Source organism: Camelus dromedarius, chromosome 1 (assembly GCF_036321535.1).
Source record: "Camelus dromedarius isolate mCamDro1 chromosome 1, mCamDro1.pat, whole genome shotgun sequence".
Lineage (NCBI taxonomy): Eukaryota > Metazoa > Chordata > Mammalia > Artiodactyla > Camelidae > Camelus > Camelus dromedarius.
In genome coordinates this window covers 104896004-104913886 of record NC_087436.1, presented here as the reverse complement: position 1 = coordinate 104913886, position 17883 = coordinate 104896004, and the positions used below count along the sequence as shown (strand labels likewise).

The following is a 17883-nucleotide window of genomic DNA, read 5'->3' as shown; positions in this document are numbered from 1 at the left end:
GAAAATCAGCCTGGTTATTTGAGGAGTCTTGGTTGACAGGGCGAGTACTAGCAGCCTTGGGGATGGAGGCACATTCAGAGCCTGAAGGGCTATAAAGGGCCCTGTCAAGGTTGTAAAATTACAGTGGTTTCTCCAAATCTATTTGTTTGCAAATCTGTATGCAGGCACCGGGGAGTATGCATGTGTGTGTCTGCATGCATTGGGTGTGTGTCTTTGCACACAGGGATACGTATGCCTCTGTGCGTGTGTGTGTGTGTGTGTGTGTGTGTGTGTGTGTCCGTCCGTCCCCTCACAAGTGATATTATAACCTCCATCCTCTAGTGCAATGTTGAAACTAACTGGTTTGAAGATAACTTTGAAGAATAAATAGGGACAACAGAAAGCTAATTCTGAAAGCCGGCAGTAAGCTTGATAAACAGCCCGTTTATCAAAGCCCAGAGAAGCAAATGCGTGTTGGGCATGACGAGGTTAATCTTCAGAGGAATCAGGCTTTTGGTTTTCCTAATTCAATGGCATTTACATTCATTCGGTTTCAAGGAGCCCCCACTGCTGCTTGCTAGCAGGGCAGCCCTTGATTATAATTTTAGCCTTCAAACAAAATCGGTCTGAAGTCTATTGACTGGAAAGGGAGTTTGGCTTTTGAATTCTGCCATCCCCATTGGGTGGGTTTCTGTGTGTGTTGTAGCTCGAAAATGACTAATCACTGTGACGCCAGGGACCCCTCCCTCCCCACTGCAAGTCTACCTTCCTCAGAAGGCTGCCCACTTACTCTCGGAGACATGTGAGAGCGTGGGTGTGTGTGGTGGAAATGTTTCGCTCTGACAATATGCACAAGTGTTACCTTGGAAGCTGCTTTCTTCATCAGCTCTAAGGCAAGCCGTCTGTTCTTTTTCACTCCTTGACCCTAAACAATGGTAAACAGCAATGATCAAGAAGAAAATAAATGCAAAGTATACGCAAAACCATCACACAGATCCATCAGTGTTTGATAGGAGATACTTAGAAATAAAGCCCAGGCCTTCTTATTTAAAAAGCTAATCTTGAAGATTTCTATATGTGGAGCTCTTATATCATCACAATCACCATATCATCATCACCATCATCACCACCATCATCATTTTGCTTATATTTGTAGAGCAGAGGCAACACACCTCACCCTCCCAGCTTAGCATCCCCGATTCCCCGTTTATCATCAAGTGAATCCCATTCCCGCCAATCCACAAGTGCTGTTGGGAGAAGCCAGGAATGAGGTTAAATGAGCGTGGTCATCTTGGATGCCTTGCTCTGGGGATTCCCTAATTTGTGTGCCAGATAAAGCACTTGATCTGTGTTGGACAGTCAAGAGTTATTAGGCTGTCATTTGCAGCCTTCCAGGGTCCTCGTGGGAGACCCCACCGTGGAATACTGTGGCTTCAGAACCAGCTGGAGAGCCAGCAGCGAAGGGCCCCTTGGAATCAGTTGTCTCAGACACTGACAAACTGACAAGCTTCCTCCAGCAAAATCAAGGGTTTCCAGCAGAGATGGTTTGTGCATCACAGAGAGAAATGGCTTTGGGATCCTTGTTATACGAGAGGAAATCTGTGGGACCACACTGTTGTGTCTGCAGGACCACGTGGAAAAACAGTGAGTCTGGGGAGGGTGGGGGTGGTCCTTGGTCCTCTCTGGACATAGATCTGATCGTGACCATGAAGATGGCAGGCAAGAGGAGCAGGATGAAAACTGCCAATGCTTCTAAGCGCACTCTGGGTCTGTGATTGACCCGCACACTGCATGGAGCCCTCCTGGTCTGAGACTCAGCACTGGACGGGGTCACATATGATACAATGTGAGAGGGCTTTGCAATGAATACAGCTGTTCTCTCTGTTTAAATGCTCAGCTCTACAGTAAGTGAAGACAGCACTAGCAAACATTCCTGTGCTAATTACCGTGAGCCCAGTACCCTCCTGTCACCTCTAACCCTCACTCCCCGCTCTCCCCCACAGTGCTGCCAGCTTTCTTATGGGAGAAACTTGCCCAGAATCACACAGCAAGTGAGAAGTCGAGGCAGGATTTGAACCCAGGCAGGTGGGCTCCAGGGTCCATGTTTGTAACTGCCACACTGTATTTTCTCCCATATATTTTCATTTCTATGCCGAGAATCTATAAAGATTTGTAACCTTTTTAGAGGATACAGAAAACATGCTGCAAACTATGTTTGTCCTTATAGTTTTCAGGACTCAAAGTAAAACTGTGAATCTAGATAAAGGTTAAATTACATACACTGAGTTTCTACTAGATTTTAAGTTACTTATTGAATAAAACCAATGAGCTGAAGCAAACTGGAAGATGAAAATATTTTTCAGAAGTGCACCATTACTTCATTTAATTAGAGGGAGAGGAAAGAGAATGGACAGGAAGACTATTTGGAATAACTGGATGGGGCAATGAGATGACCTTTTTGGACTTTGGGAAAAGAATCAGAACCATCAGGCTGACAGAATGTTATAAACTGCTTATGCTCAAAGTTTATCTTCTCCAACTTCTTTGTTTCGAAGGAATAGAAATGGGGCTCAGAAAGGTTGACTTACTCTAGACCTCACAATTAGATCTGCAACTAGAACTCAGATGCTCTGATTTCTAGGACGGGGATTTTTCAGGATAATCATGTAATGAGAGGTGGGATGGTTTCTGGCAAAAAGACAACACACGATGCACAAATGTGAGTAGTACCGGAAGTTGTCAAGTGACAGAATGTGAATTCCTGATACACAGTAAGTGCTCAGTAACTATCCACTGAATGAATTCATGGAGGACAGTTGCTGCAATAGAAGTCAAAGCTCCATCCTCATGTGGATATGAAATGGGACGGACTCCACCATCTCGGACACACTACTGCCATCATCGTGGAGCCATCTTTGAATTCAATAAGCCAGGTACCCACACAAGACAATAAGCCAAGTGCACAGGACTGTTAGATAAAAGGTTTCCTTCATCCCACTCAAAGATAACTCAGTTAGAATGCAGGAAAACCAAAAAAGGTTTCTAGGCCACCTCCTGACTCTCCCTCTGGATTTCAAGCTCCCGCTGGGCAGAAGAAATGTCTGATTCATGCCTTTATCTTTCCTGCACTTTGGGCAGTAGCTGGCCCCACCCCCAGTGGGCAGGTGCCTCTCCTCTGTCTTCACCTCGAGGGTCTGAGATCCCTGGGGTCAGGGATGTGGCTCGTGCATCCATGTGTCCCTCCTCTATCACAGAATCTAGCATTTTGTCAGCCCTTAATGGGTGTTTATTGTTCAAATACATGAATGCCTTGGCATATGGCTAAGAGTCAAACAATTTCCATGTTGATTTGACGATGACAAAGAGAAAGTCTGGGCTTTAAATCTGGAAACCATAACAACTAATAGGTTTTAAGGCTTTAGAGAGTTAGACATTTAGCAAAAGTCATGATTGTTAATCAATGAGCAGCCACAGCTGTATTCTGGAGATGAACCTGGCCATGGGCATCCAGGTCCTTGTTTGAAGACATGTGTATCTGCAGGCAGCTGCTTCCTTTGGGCCTGGACATAGGGGCCAGAGGTTTCCTTACTAGAGCCAACGGCTTCCTACTTTTTCAAGATTGGTGAATTGATGTCTCTGTGTTCAGGGGTGAAGAGCACAGATCCTGAAGCCAGATTGCCTGGGTCCCAGTCCCAGATCTGAAATGTACTAGTGATGCGACCTTGGGCAAGTTACAAAACCTTCCTGAGCCTCTGCTACCACACACGTAAGCAGCGGTCATAATACACCATGGAACCTACCTTGCAAGGTTGTTGTGAGGACTGGATGTGTTAATACACGTACATCAGGGAATAAGCACCACCTCAATCAATGTGAACTACTATTATTCTGTATAGGATAACATTTTTCAGTTCTTGAAGCCCTTTCCTTAGGTCATCTCATTCCATCTGTGGTCATGACCATTGTCCCACCGGATCGGGTAAGTAGAACACAGCTGATGGTTGCAGAGGAGGGACTTGAACTCCATTCTCTGTCTCCTGGACTAAAGCTCACCCCATCCGTCCTCCTGCTCTCCCACTGGCTTAAAACCAAGATCTTTGTTTCAATCTATGGGACTGTTGGGATCCAGCCCAAATATGCACTTTGTCTCAGCTGTGATTCAATGACAACTCTGCCTGGTGGCAAACTTGCAGCACCTTTGGGGACTGCTGGGCACATAGCACTCCATAAAATATGGGTGTCTCCTCCAGAATGCCACAGTTCTTGCAAAAGCAGAGAGAATCCAAACATAAGACTAATGATTAAAAATGAGACCAGGGAAACACTTCTGACTCTTGCCTTTTCAGCAAATACCACGTTCCACCAAGAGTGACAGAAGCATATACTAAGATTCTTCAGCTCCAGACTCCCTGTTGGCCTGCACCCCTACAGGAACCCGCTTGGGAAGTCTGATAAGAATTGTGCGATTTCAGCACAAACTGCGTGATTCTCACCTTGAATAACACAATGGCGTAGTCGTATATTAACGCGGGGTCCTCAGTCTCCAGGGCGCCCTTGGCGTACCACTCGATGGCTGCTTCCGGGTTCTTGGCCACACCTTGCTGGCCCCAGAACAGCATCTGGGCTAACCGTTGCTTCAAGACAGCAGCAATTTAGAATAATGACTTGCCTGTGTAATGCTTAACATGTAAGACTTTAAAGGCAGTGGGGGTGGGGAGAGGGCAAACCTAGTTTAAAATGGTTTTCTATTGAGACGCAAGAGTTAGGTAGACACGTGTCATTTTCCTACCGAGGACCAAAGCCCTGAAGGTGAACTTGTATAAATACAAGTCCTTAACATGAGCTGGAAATGGGGTATGTGTGTGTGCGTGTGTGTGAATGAATCTATGGCACCCAGACCAGAGCTGGATGGAACTTGGTCAACAAACACGCTATCTCCTCTCCTTTGGGAGGTACTGCCCATCCTCTTGCTCCGGTGAGCGGTGTGGCCAGTGCACATCCGTACTGGTTAGGGTGCCTCCGACAGCACCAGTCTCCTCCTATCCCAGTGTCTGTCCCTGTGGTTGGCTCCACCGCAGACTTGAGGTTGGGAGTCTTTGCGGGTAGGGACCTCAAGAGGTTGTTTGTCTGCCCTTGTCCCCTCAGCTCCCACCCAGCAGAACTCACCAGAAACTTACAGAAGCTACCCATCTAAGATTCCCTGACTGAAGGAAGAGGTGTCCACTGTTAGGAAAGTTCATGCACGCTCTGGGGCACTCAGGAAACGGCTGTGGCAGTGCTGTTTCTGGACTATGCGCTGGATTTGCTGCCTGCACTAGAAAGGCTGCAGCCTGGCACAGACCCCGGGAAGGGGACCCAAGCAACGCTTGTTAACATTCTGGTCCTTCGTGGGCCTCTTATTGTCTTTCCTTCTTTCTAGCTCTCTTTTCATCTCCTTCTCTTCTCTTTCACCTCCCTTCCCCACCAAGAAATTAAACTTTGTAACTTCCAGGAAAGCATCTCCTGAGATGCTAAGAAAACCTTGAAGGAGGAATGGGAGATCCGTTACTACAGGGACTCTGAAGTGTTTGATTGACAATGCGTTTGTTCTTTGGTTTTCTTTCTCTTTCTCATCTCTGGTTTTCTGTCTTCTTAGCAGACCCGGAGGCGCCTCCTGATGCTGTGTGCTCACCAGGAGCACGGAGCAAAAGCTAAATCCATCCTTAGGGAAGGAGGTGTCTTCCCTCCGGTGCCATCAGCCTTAGCTGGCTCTCATAAAGTCTTTTCTTCACAGTGGAATCAGGCAAGAAGTCAGATAGGGGACATTGTCCCAGCCCCCTGTCCTTTCTTGTACCCCTTACAAGTCTGTCCAAAAGACATGTTCAAGAGACAAGGTTGGTCCTCTTGGTCTGTCATGCCAGATTTTCCCTCATTCTCCTAGCTGACTTTGTGGCCTTCTTCTCAATGCCCATCTAATCTCTCCTACACCCCAAGATGCTTTTTAATATTTCCTTTTATTTTATTGTTTATTGTGGCTCTCTCCCCTCTAGGTGCTGGGTTGGACTACATTTCCAGCCCACTCGAAGTCAAGAGTGACCAACTGACTCGCTTTGGCCAATGAAATGTGAGAAGTGACTCATGCTCCTTCGGAGCAGAAGGATTAAGGATTAAGTGTCACGCCGTTGCCCTGTTGCAATGGCTTTGGAAGCGGGTGTTTTGGGCTCCCAGGGGACTATGAGAGCACAGCCCATGCCAACCCCTATGGGACGGGCACATGAGCAACAATAAGCTGGCGTTGTGCTAAGCTGCTAGGTTTGGGTTATTTTGCTACCAAGGCGTAACCCAGTCTATCATGGCTGAGAGAATTTCCAAGACAGTGGATTGCATTTTTTACCTGAGCTGCTGCGTTGCCTCGGGTAGCTTCATGCTTCAGCCACATAAAGACGTCTCCATCTTCTTTGGTTTGTACCTTGAGTATTTCATCATCTTTTAGTCTAATTGTTTCAACATATGCCTAAAAAAGAAGGAAGGGAGGGAGGGAGGAAGTAAGGAAGGCAGGAAGAAAGGCAAGAAAAGAGGGAGGGAGTGGGGAGGGGAAGAAGGGAGAATGAAAATCTCTAAATGATACGGCATGCAAAAAACATGACATTATTCTTAAACTAGCAATTTCTCAAGCAAAAACTATATGAATAATTAAAATATGAGGTGTGTCCACAGTGCCGTAAGATCAAACCCTTTTAAAATGAATGTTTCACATGTCATGTATCTAAACGGGGATTTTTGTTCCTATCAAAGTTGCCTGAAGAGGACAAAGTTTATTTCACCTCTGCCTCCATCACTCCAGCTGGCGTGGAAGTTCACTTCTGGGCCGCCAGTTTCAGAGCCAGATTACCCACAGCATCATAAAAGGTAAATCAATATTTTTCTAAGTATAACCTTATTACTTTTTTTTTATCCCAAAGTGTTATTATCCTGCATGACTAACCCTTTTTATTTAGCAGGCTCAGCCTCAAATGTCTTTCGGCTATTTCCCAAAATTAAATCTACTCTGAAAAAAAGAGGGCACGTCGACTCTGAGGATGTGAGCAAGAAGGGGCTGGAGGCACTAAAGGTGAACTGAAGGGAAGGTTCACCAAACGTTCTGAATTTGCACACAGCCTCCCAGGTATCTGCCTCCTTTGAAGAAAATAACTCATTTTTATGTATACATTTTGGCTGTTTATCCAAAAAACGGTCCTGCCATTTTAGTCTCCCCTTACATAAAATGAACTCTATCCAACCGTGAGGGATCCCAGCCCAGAGCATGCCACGGGCACATGGTGACAAAAACTGGATGTGGATGAGTTTGGGAAAGAAGCCTCAGAGAACAAGGCACCAGGCCTGATTTCCCCCCTGACCTTTTCTGTTTGTCAGGGAAGAAAAGTACTTAGATTCACAAACTCTATCCTGCAGCCCCATTTGTGACAAGGTCGCTCAGCTGCCTCCTCCACTGCGGCCCCTTGGAGCCAGAGGTGCCTATCAGGGGCAATAGGGGGCCGACTTGGGGACAGTGCTAGGACGCAGAACCCAGCGGGTATCAATTCTTGCTGGATGGTGAACCTTAAGATGCCACCGAGCAAAGAGCAACAATTAGAACAGTGATGCCCACTACCTTTTATTGAAACCAACTATGTGCAGGGTGTTTAATGAATGTTTTTTCATTTAATCCTCACAACAGGGCCGTGACCTAAATACCACTGTCCTCAATTTATAGGCAAAGGAACTGAGGTTCGGAAGGTGAAACCATGAACTCAAGGTCACGTTGTAGAGGTGGCCCGGGAGGCCAGAATGGCCTGATTCCAAAGACAGGGCTCTGACCGGCTCCCCTACAATGTCGCCCTCTAGCGGGAAGGCCCTGGAACCCGGCCTGGGCACCAGCCTCTCTCACCTAGATTCTTCGCCAAGTGCATGGCCAAGGAGCAGGCGCTGCAGCTCAGACTCCAGGGGAGACTGTTGCCTGTGATGAGCCTGGAATAGGGCTGGAGTTTGGGCTTCTCAAACAATGGAATCCTCAGCTAGATTTTTTTTGTTCAATTGGAGATTTGGGGTGTTTGGATTTGGGTTTTTGTTTTTTTCTTTTCCTTATTTTGTTTCTACCTCTTAACTTTGTCATGGGACTTAAGTGAAAGACATAACATATGAAGACACAGTTCCTATCCTGCAAGGATTTATACTCTTAGACGTTTCTGCCACTCTCTGGCAGTGATGATACATCACACCGGCAAGGACTATGCGCCAGGCACTGTTCTAATTGCTTTGCCCAGATTGGCTCACTGCATCTCTGTAACCTCATAAGACAGTCACTATCAATATCCCCATTTCACAGATGTGGAAACCAAGGCCCAGAGAGGTTAAATAACTATCTAAGGTCAAATGTTTAGTTCTTTAAACTTAGGAATCAAACCCAGGCTGGCTATGGGGCTGACTGTCCTCCGTCAGCCTCCTCACCCTGCAAAGGACTCGTGCGTCTGGGAGGAAGCCAACAGTGGGCTGTTTCATCATCTCCCCTGTATACCCTGAGTTCCAGCTAACATTGTTGAGGGGAGTTCTTGGCAAAGGCCATGCTTCCAGAGGGCCTGAGCAACCGTGCATTACTCTGAAGAAGTAACACTTTTATCTTTTATACCGCTGTCCCCTGACCTAGCCCCCTCCTGCTCCTCTGGGTAGGACCATAGAGCCTGGCAGCAGGGCGGGGTCATTGAGAGCACGGCTCTTCACATCAGACTCAGGGGACATGGATTCTAACTTGTCACTAACTACCTGTGGACCGTGGGCCACTAACTCTATTTATCTGAGACTGAGATTCCACAACCGTAAAACAGAGCTTAACAGGTACCTGCTATACCAAAAGCACTCAACCTCTTAGCCACTATTTTTTATAGTTCGAAGAGTTAGAAGCACCTAGGTTCAAATCTAGGCTCTGCTATTCATTTGCAGTGTGTCTTTGGGCAAGTTCTTTGGCTTCTCTAAGTCTCGGTTGCACCATCTGTAAAATGGGAACCATACCTGAACTGACCTCATAGAGCTGTCTGTGAGAGATCTTATCAGCGCATCTGGCACACGGTAAGCTCTCAGGAATGGCAACTCATCATTTTTTAGGTCCTTATTTCACACTAACATGGAAAAGGCTGATGGCAATTTAGAACGTTACCTTTTCTGTTGGTGTTTGCAGTTTTGCACAGCTCCAAGCCTCACCTTGTGGAGCTAAAGATCTAAGAGAATTTGATGCTTCTGAAGATGGGAAGGATAGATTTGAGGAGTGGGTGCTGGGACCGGAAACATTTGAGAGAGTTACAGTGTGTGTTGGGCTCCGCTTAGCATACATTATATGGACTCTCTTATTCACACTGTAACAACCACGCGAGGTGTAGACCATCCTGGCAACCGCTTTACGGGTGAAAACTGTGCAGGGAGAGAGAAGCAACTGGAATTATCAAAACTGCACACCCAGTGAGCAGCAGATCTGGGACCTGGAGCCTCACCACAACTGCCTTCGTCAGCCAGGCAGGTGGCCATGTCTTCACAGTTGTGAGGTCACCACAGTGGCAACCGGCACCAGGTCAGGGCCATGAACCCAGAGCTTTCTGTGAAATCCAACCATCTACAAAGACATCTGATGAAAGAACATCCCTAAAAGGGAGCAGCGCTGGGTTGTTTGTCCAGCAAACAGTTTGAGACCAGGGAATGATGCTTCAGATGGGAAAGTAACCAATCCCGAAAGAGGCGTGGTGTGGAGAAGCCACAGTGGGGGTGAGGGTGGGGGCAGAGCTGAGAGATGCTGGCAGGGACCCAGTCCCAGACTGACCAGTTCTGGGATCTTTTGTGACTCCAGGGTGTTCTTTCTGTTGCTATGTTATGAAATCAACGTCTCTGGAACGAGCAGTTCATCTCCTACACCGCAGGGTTAGAACCCACTGACCAGGTTAGAGGAGGTCCAACATCCGGAGACTCTGAGTCCTTAGACCCCACCCCGGACCCAGCGTCAGGGAAGGCTCCACCCTGTCCCAGGGACGCTGACACTTCGCATGCTTTACCTCCGCGCTCTCTGCTCAGCCTACAGGCTACAAGGGCAGTGTTCTCAGCATGTCTGCTGTCTGCCACTGCTCACAGGAGAGGCAGGACAGAGGGCAGAGCGGGGAGGGGGCTAGAAGGGTGAAGGATGTGGTGGCCTTTGCAGCTGGGAAGCAAAGGCTCTCAGCGGCCCCCCACTTTTCAGAGTATCTGCATTCTCTGAAGTTGTGAAATACAACGGCTCAGCCAGCACTCCCAGGAACGCAGGAGCAGGGTAATTTCAGAGCCTACACTTAAACCACCCTCTCTCTCAGGGCCTGTGGGAAGCACCATAAGGAGCCCTCCTCTGAGAGCGTTTAAAGTCAGCTTTAATGTTTGGCTCCTAATAGGGGATGTGGGTTTTCTCTGTTGAAATTTAACATTTTAGGAATTTTAAAGTAAGAATGGAGGAATATCAGTTGTAATGATGGAGAGACAGGGCATCAAGTACCCAGGATTCCCCAAATGGGGGAGGCCCCATGCTGAATACAAGAGAGGCGGAGCTGAAGGCCAAGTGCCCTGGGTCCTTGCTGTTGACAGTGAACACTGGTCACATCAAAAAGCACCAGAGAGTCAACAAGACATCATGATCACTTTACATCTATTACTGGATGCTCTGCACTCTCATCCTATCCATCACCCCATCTGTAAACAGTGAGTGCCAACTACATGTCCACACAGTGCTGGGCACTGGCAACACTGATGTGAAGATACAAGGTGCCTGTCTCGGGGAGCTCACAGTCTACTGGGAGAGCCGGCTCTGAGACCCTGTACACAGCAGCCATCACAGTGCCCGGGTACCATGACAGCACAGCAAAGGGGAGAGCCAGGGAGGAGGTGACGTCTGAGCCCAGGTTCTAGCAGGAGGAGGAGTCTGCAGACAGGAAAAGGCGAGTGGGCGTGGAGAAAGCAGGCAGAGGAGACCCAGGAGGGCCAGGGGTGTGAACAGCATGGTGTGACCATAGACTTGGTATTTCCAGAGGGCAGATCAAGCAGGGATTGCTGAGAACTGAGGCTGGGGAAGCAGAGAGAAACCAGATCAAGGAACAACTCCTGTGCCAAGTGACGAGCGGGACTTAGTGCTTCCGGGTCAGTCCTTCTCAACACTGATTGCACGTTAGATCATCCGAAGAGCTGTCTAAAAGTACACGTACACGTGTGCATATTACATGACTGGGACCACCCTCTGTCCCTTCCACAGGACATGGGGTGGAGCTGCACAGAGGTGCTCTCTGAGCCCCCACACAACTCTGATGTATAGCCACGCTGGGAATCTCCACTGCCGACAGCCCCCTTCGGCCTCGGTGGGAAGAGAATGGGAAGGGACAAGACTGGCGACAGAAAGGCCAGTTAGGAGGTGGGTTCATCGGCCAGGATCGCCATTACAAAGTACACAGACCGCATGTGGCTTAAACAATAGAACTGTATTTTCTTACACTTCTGGAGGCTGGGAGCCCAAGATCAAGATGCTGGCAGGTTTAGGTTCTTCTGAGGCCCCTCTGCTTAGCTGTGTCCTCACATGTTCCTCTGTTTCATCTGTGTCTTAGTCTCCTCTCCTTGTAAGGACACCAGTCACACTGGAGCAGGGCCACTTAATGACTCCATTGTAACTTCATTATCTCTTTAACGGCCCTAGTTCCAAATACAGTGTCCCACTCTGGGATACGAGGGGGTGGGGGGTACTTAGGGCTTAAACATATGAATTTAGGGGTCAGTTCATCCAGGAGGCTGTCACAGTGGCTCCAGGGAGAGACGATGGACAACTGTGGGTGGCGGCAGCACGTTGGATGGAAATGGGAGGAGAGAGAAATCAGCATGTAAAGCTGTCAGGGATTACGACTGACAGGGTGATGGGGGGATCCGAGATGACCCCCAGGTGACCCCCCAGTTGCTGATATGGACGATGCTGTCATCGGTTGAGGTGTTGTAGGGAACGGAGGGGAGGAGATGCTGTGTTTCCTTTGGGGTGTGTTAAGATTGAAGATGGGGTTGTAAAAAAAAGGTTTGTGTGCCATCAGTATGTGGAGGGCTGTTGGAACTAGGGGTGTGGGTGAGACCCCTCAACCCTCTAGAAGATGTAGAGAGAGAAGCCTGAGGACCAAAGCTTTTGGAAGAGCGAATTCTGAGGAGTGAAGAGAATGAGAACTCATTTGTGATGAAGCCACAAAAACAAGCCAAAAAAACCAAAAAAACAAAAAACAAAAAACCTTCTAGCATCTTCTTTGTCTTTAAGCTGAAGCAGAGTCTCCCTAAATCATCAAGAAGTGACGTGAAACAAGATTACTAATAAAGAAAATGAAATGATGTGAACCACGAGTTACATAAAAGGGAAAATGAAACAAGAATCAAGAAGGAAGTTACTGACGGATCCTTGGTTTGTTAATTAGAGGTCTGGTTTTCCTTATTTCCTCATTTGTTATGTGCCACTGTTGAATTAATAGATTTCTCAACAAAAAGACATTTAAATCAACGTATGACACCTGCTGAAATTCTCCAGAAGCCATTAATTACACATTCTTAAGAAAATGAGCTACGATACAACTCTTCTAACTGTATAATTCCTATCTATGAGTCTTAATCATACGACTTCCCAGCTGCAAGATAGATCATCTCTATTCATCTTCTCTGGTTCTGACCAATTAAACATTTTCTTTCATAATCATAACATTTCATATGCCAAATCTTCAAAAGAAAATGGGCTTGTTAGCAACATACCATTTCCCGTTGCTAATTTATGCTGCATGAGAATTCCTGAAAGTACAGTATATACATATAGGACACTATTAACACATTCAGGCTTAGCAGAACAATGGCAATATTATTTTGTAGCTTGATTTCGTATGCATGTGTTTTCAGAATAATTTTTTTTCCAAAAAGCTTTTATCAATTAACAAATTAATTCCTGTCAAATTGAGGGCAAATTTTGCACGTAGCATATATACGCTGAGAGAATGCAGATGGCAATAAGAGTGTGTCAGTTCATTCAGAAGAAATCATTATCTTCTAAAGGAGTTAGAATGTCTCTGTAGACAGGCTCTTGGTGTTTTATATCTTGACTCATGTTTAATGTTCACTGACAACATATATCTTTGAGTCGTTTATTTCATAACTATCCAGTGGCCACTGTAGATTTCTTTTCCAGAAACCATTTATTCTCAATCATCAAAGCACGAGTCTTCTGCACTGGGGGTTTCTGAGTGCACTGCAGCAGCAGTGCAGGGAACAGTAAGTGGTCTGGCTCCAGTAGCTGCTCTGCCTAAGATTCCACTATCCTGACCTGTCCCCTAGGCTCACCAAACATAAGCAGGCAAATCAACAGTTTATGGCCTAGGGGAGGGTATAGCTCAGTGGTAAAGTGCATGCCTAGCATGCTGTGAGGTCCTGGGTTCAATCCCCAGTACCTCCATAAAAAAGATAAATAAACCTAACTACCCCCAGAAAAATTAAAAAAAAAAAGTTTATGGTCTAGACCAGAGCCAAACCCAATCAGGCAGTAACCAACTGTCAATGACTGCACAAACCCAGCAACCCACTGGTTTATATATTGTCTCTGGCAGAGTTGAGTGGTTGCAATAGTGACTATAAAAACAAAGCCTAAAATATTTACTATCCGGCCTTTTACAGGAAAAAATGGCCAACTCCCGGCACAGACCTCTGTGCATTTCTCAACTCAACTACCTCAAGTGTTATGACCATCAAGACAATTTAAATCCATTCTGGAGAAAGAGATACAGAAAAACACATTCCAAGAAGCTGACCACGTCATAGTCCACTCCTACTGGGTGCCACCATCTAAAAGGAACTTTCTTTCTATTCTTACAGTGTCACCTTTATTTACACCCTTTTATTCACGATCCCCAAAACAAACCATCAGTTGGTCTCATGTAGCACATTACATTTTCTGGGCAAAATACGAGCCACTGATTTCTTTCCCTAACGAGCCTGCAAAATGAGGGGCTGGAGTTAGAGCCCCTCATCCAGCCCTTAATCCGGGATGGGGCAGAGTCTTTAAACCTTGCCTACTGTCGGTCACCTGGGAGCACTGCACTAGCAAGGCTCATGCTATGGGCCTGATGCTCCTCAAGGTGCCTGGCAGCAGGGACATAGCTGTGATGGAGGTGGCTTCCTTGTACTGTAGACCCTGCTTGCTTGTCATGTATTGATAGGAGCCCTTGGCTTACTGCCCTCACCCAATTCAACCCAATCTCTCCTAACATCTCCAGACCCCTACTTCCCACGGTCTTGGAACAAAGACAAAATACCTATGTTTCTGGTATACACTTTTTTTTTCAAAATCAAAATCTGTCCAGAGCCGTATTTACCCTTCCCATACCGGTCCTCCCACTCACGGAAAGCTTTTCATGCATGGGTGCAGGACTGTTCCTGCATTCAGCCGGAGAACACAGTGAGTAACTATGAACTGGAGAATGCAAGAAAGGTTTCCTTTCCATTGGATTCTGCTCATACTCTGAAGGCCAGGGAATAAAGCAGCCACAGGTGCAGACACTTTATAAAATTGTTCAGGAAGCCCTCGTAAGCAGGACCATAACCATGTCCATCCGCTTCTCTCTTGTACCTGATCTCCTTGCAGCGTGTGCTGGTCAAGGGGTGTCTTCGTGGCAATGTTGCTGTAGTAAGCATAGGACAGCTCCCAGTCCAGGGGGTAGTGATCAATGCCCTGGTAGTGTTTGTACCCAAGGTTCATCGAAGACAGCCTCTCACTGCCCTGGCCTCCAATCAAACTATACAACATGCCCTGTTGGGGAGAAATTGACAGCGTTCACAAGAGTGTAGAAAAGGGTCATAAAATCCTAAGGCTAAAAGGTCATCTGCTCCATCCCTCTATAGGTGCCTAGTCATTCCAGAAACACATTAAATGTACTTTCTAAAAAACACTTGCGAAAAGAAGCCACAAAAGTTTCCACATGGTTTACAAATTTCCAGCTATTTGTCCTCCTCCATGTCTAACAGCTTAGAATTCCTTTGTTCTTTTCTTAGTGCAAACAGCGGTCTTCCCCTGACTTATCTCACAGTGTCTCTTTATGTCTCTGCCAACTGTTCTAGGGATCCTGGTCTGCTTCAGCTATGTCACCTACGGCCAGACGATCTGACTAGTGGGCCGTGTCCAGCCTCATACTCTCAGAACATCAGGGTTGGGAAGTCTTTGGCGATCAACCAGTCCAACAACCTCATTTCAGAGTTGAAGTCTCATGTCCTTGGCTTACCAGCCACTCTGTGGCAGAGACAAGGCTAGAATCTTCCGCACTCTTCCACCTTGGCGGGGATTACCTGAGGGACTCGGGAAAGCATGCCATCAGTTAACAAGCTTCTATGAGCCAGAGACACGCAAAAAGAAGGAACAGGGGACCAACTGGGAAGGCCTAAGCAGTCTGAGTCTCTTCAAATCCAGGGCGAACAACCGCGTGTACAAATACAGTAACTGAAAGTGGTCGGGGGCCATTTAGCAGCGCTTACAACAGCGTGATTCCAAATGTTAGAACGGTTGCATAATAAATTCGGGATCAACACCATGAAAGAAACTGTCCGGTATGACTTTTATTTTATTTATTTTATTTTATTTTAATGGCAGAAGGCTGGATGCGACAATACTTGGCTTAGAGGTCCAAATTACGGCACTTAGCTAAAAGGTCATTTGGGATAATGGACCCACAGCCAGAACAGTTACAAGAATTGGGTAAGAGGCAGCTGTTCTTGAAGGACTGGGATGCTGGTAAGCCCCGCCCGGACTATTTCTTCAACAGTGTGCCAGTCATATCCCCATGCCTGGGCCCCGAAAGGGATGAAGCGCCCTTTTTCACTCACCAAAAGCAGCAGATCCTGCACTTGACACAGCCCTAGGCTGTTTTTCTTGAGTGTAAAGATTTTAAAGGACTCCAGGGAGCATGAACACGTCCACTTCCACCAGGGGCATGAGGGCATTACTCTGCAAATATAACGCAGGTGACTGATGTTCCTGGAACCCGTGAAATACTCTACCTGCAGCTGATCCCGGGGTACGTTTAATCCAGTTTCATAGAAGACTGCGAGGTAGTAGGATGCTTTATGGTACCCACAGCAGCTGGCATCCATCAGAAACGGGACGACAGAGCTAATTTGGTGAAGACCATCAACACTGGAGAGTCTCTTAACAGCCTTCTCGAATATCCTCCCACCGATTTCTAATACAGATTCATTTTGGTTCCTTGGCACTGTAAATAACACAATTCACAGCACACACAATTAACTACCATGGAATCGACATGGCTTTAAGAAGAAGTGGGAAAAGCCAATTAAACTACCTGAGTTATTAATATGACTGGGCCTGCAGTGCCTTGATATATACCACCTTCCGGGGAGGTAAATCAAACCCTTGGGGGATGCCAGGATGTCATTCTGTAAATAGCTTTTCCTCGGGCTCTAAATGACAGCCTAGTATCCAGGGGAAAAGGATGTGCCTTCTAGAGCTGAGAGAGTACCTCAAGAGAGTAATTTACTCAGTGTAACTCCCCACCAAATCAGGACCACCGAAACTGCAGAGAGACTTTTTTTTTCGCCTCTAAGACTCTGAAGAAGAGTGTGTTTTATCTCGGAAATAGTTCCTAGGTGCTGCTCTAAAAAGTTGAGCACAAGAACCTTATTTTGAGATGCTTTCTTATCATTTTTTGCCTCCAGGTTTTCTTGCAGGTTTCTAAATACAATAAAAAGAATGAGTCAACTTTTATTGAGGGCTTATAAGATGCCCAATAGTGGGTTGGGTGTCTTATGCAAATTATGTCATGGAATCCAAAACAATTTTATGAGGCAGGTACTATTATTAGTGTCCTCATTTTTCAGATGAGGAGATTGAAGCCTGGAGAAGTCAACTAACTTGTCTAAAATTACAGAAGCTGGCAAGTGGCTGAGCCAAACTTAGAATCCAGTTTGGCAGGTCACAAAAGCCAGACTCCCACTCACTCTGCTACACCTACCTCCTGACTAACAGGCAACCAGCTGTCTTAATAAGTACCTTACCACCACGGGCAGAGATCTCTTTACCTAACCTCTTTAAGCTATATGATACTTCCTTTTACCTAATCCTTCCATAAACTGACAAATTCAAATAAGCAAGTCCTATGGCCCTACAGTGTGTTATAGTCTTTTGAAGTCTGTCTACATTATTCATCTCTATTGTTTATTAATTTAGTCAATGAATGTTTGCTCTTCTATTCTGTTCATCTATTAGATGCTGTGTTACAAAAGGCCATATAGAATTGCACAGGTATTATTTCTATTTAAAGAGATACGGGAAACTGATTCAAAACTAAAATTTTCTCTCCCTAAGAGTTATGTCCAACATTCTTCTTTGGTTTTCTTCATTCCATCCGAAATTACAATGTTACTAACAACTTGCAGGAGGCAACAGGAGACTTTATCAGCACTCCATCAAGGAATAAATAGAGACGAGTTTCCAATGGGGAAAACTCTCAATGGGAGGATTTGAGATTAGATTTAAGGGCAATTCCTTTGCAGAGGTGGATGCTAAACACAGAAGCCAGTGGGACCCACGGATGAAACTGTGAAACTCAAGCCATTATTTATGAGCTGGTGGCAATCCCTTTGGGCACATAGGGGGGCTGCCTGCCCCTGAGAGGGGGGCACATGCCTTTACTTGCTAAGCTGTGGGGAAGAAGCCCAGCCACCACGTCCAGCCAGAGCCAAGGCAGTCCCCTCTTCTGGCTCCGGGAAACCCTCACCCCAGCTCTCTGGGTTTCTGAGAAGCAGCAGCTTGGATCTGCTTTTACTCTCTCCCATCCCAAGCAGCAGGTGCTGAAAAAAAGCCTCTTTACTAAGCAAATG

At 46.4% G+C, this 17883-nt stretch overlaps 1 protein-coding gene across 1 annotated transcript in view; it reads right to left on the bottom strand.

Moving 5' to 3' along the window:
• SEL1L3 (SEL1L family member 3) overlaps nucleotides 1-17883 on the bottom strand; it is a 97851-nt gene that overhangs the window by 30326 nt on the left and 49642 nt on the right. The window contains exons 10-14 of the mRNA XM_031436439.2: nucleotides 16045-16256; nucleotides 14624-14803; nucleotides 6353-6472; nucleotides 4473-4613; nucleotides 842-904 (exon numbers count right to left, since the gene is read on the bottom strand). Of these exons, the coding sequence (XP_031292299.2) occupies nucleotides 842-904; nucleotides 4473-4613; nucleotides 6353-6472; nucleotides 14624-14803; nucleotides 16045-16256 (716 nt within the window). The remainder of the gene's footprint in view (nucleotides 1-841; nucleotides 905-4472; nucleotides 4614-6352; nucleotides 6473-14623; nucleotides 14804-16044; nucleotides 16257-17883) is intronic.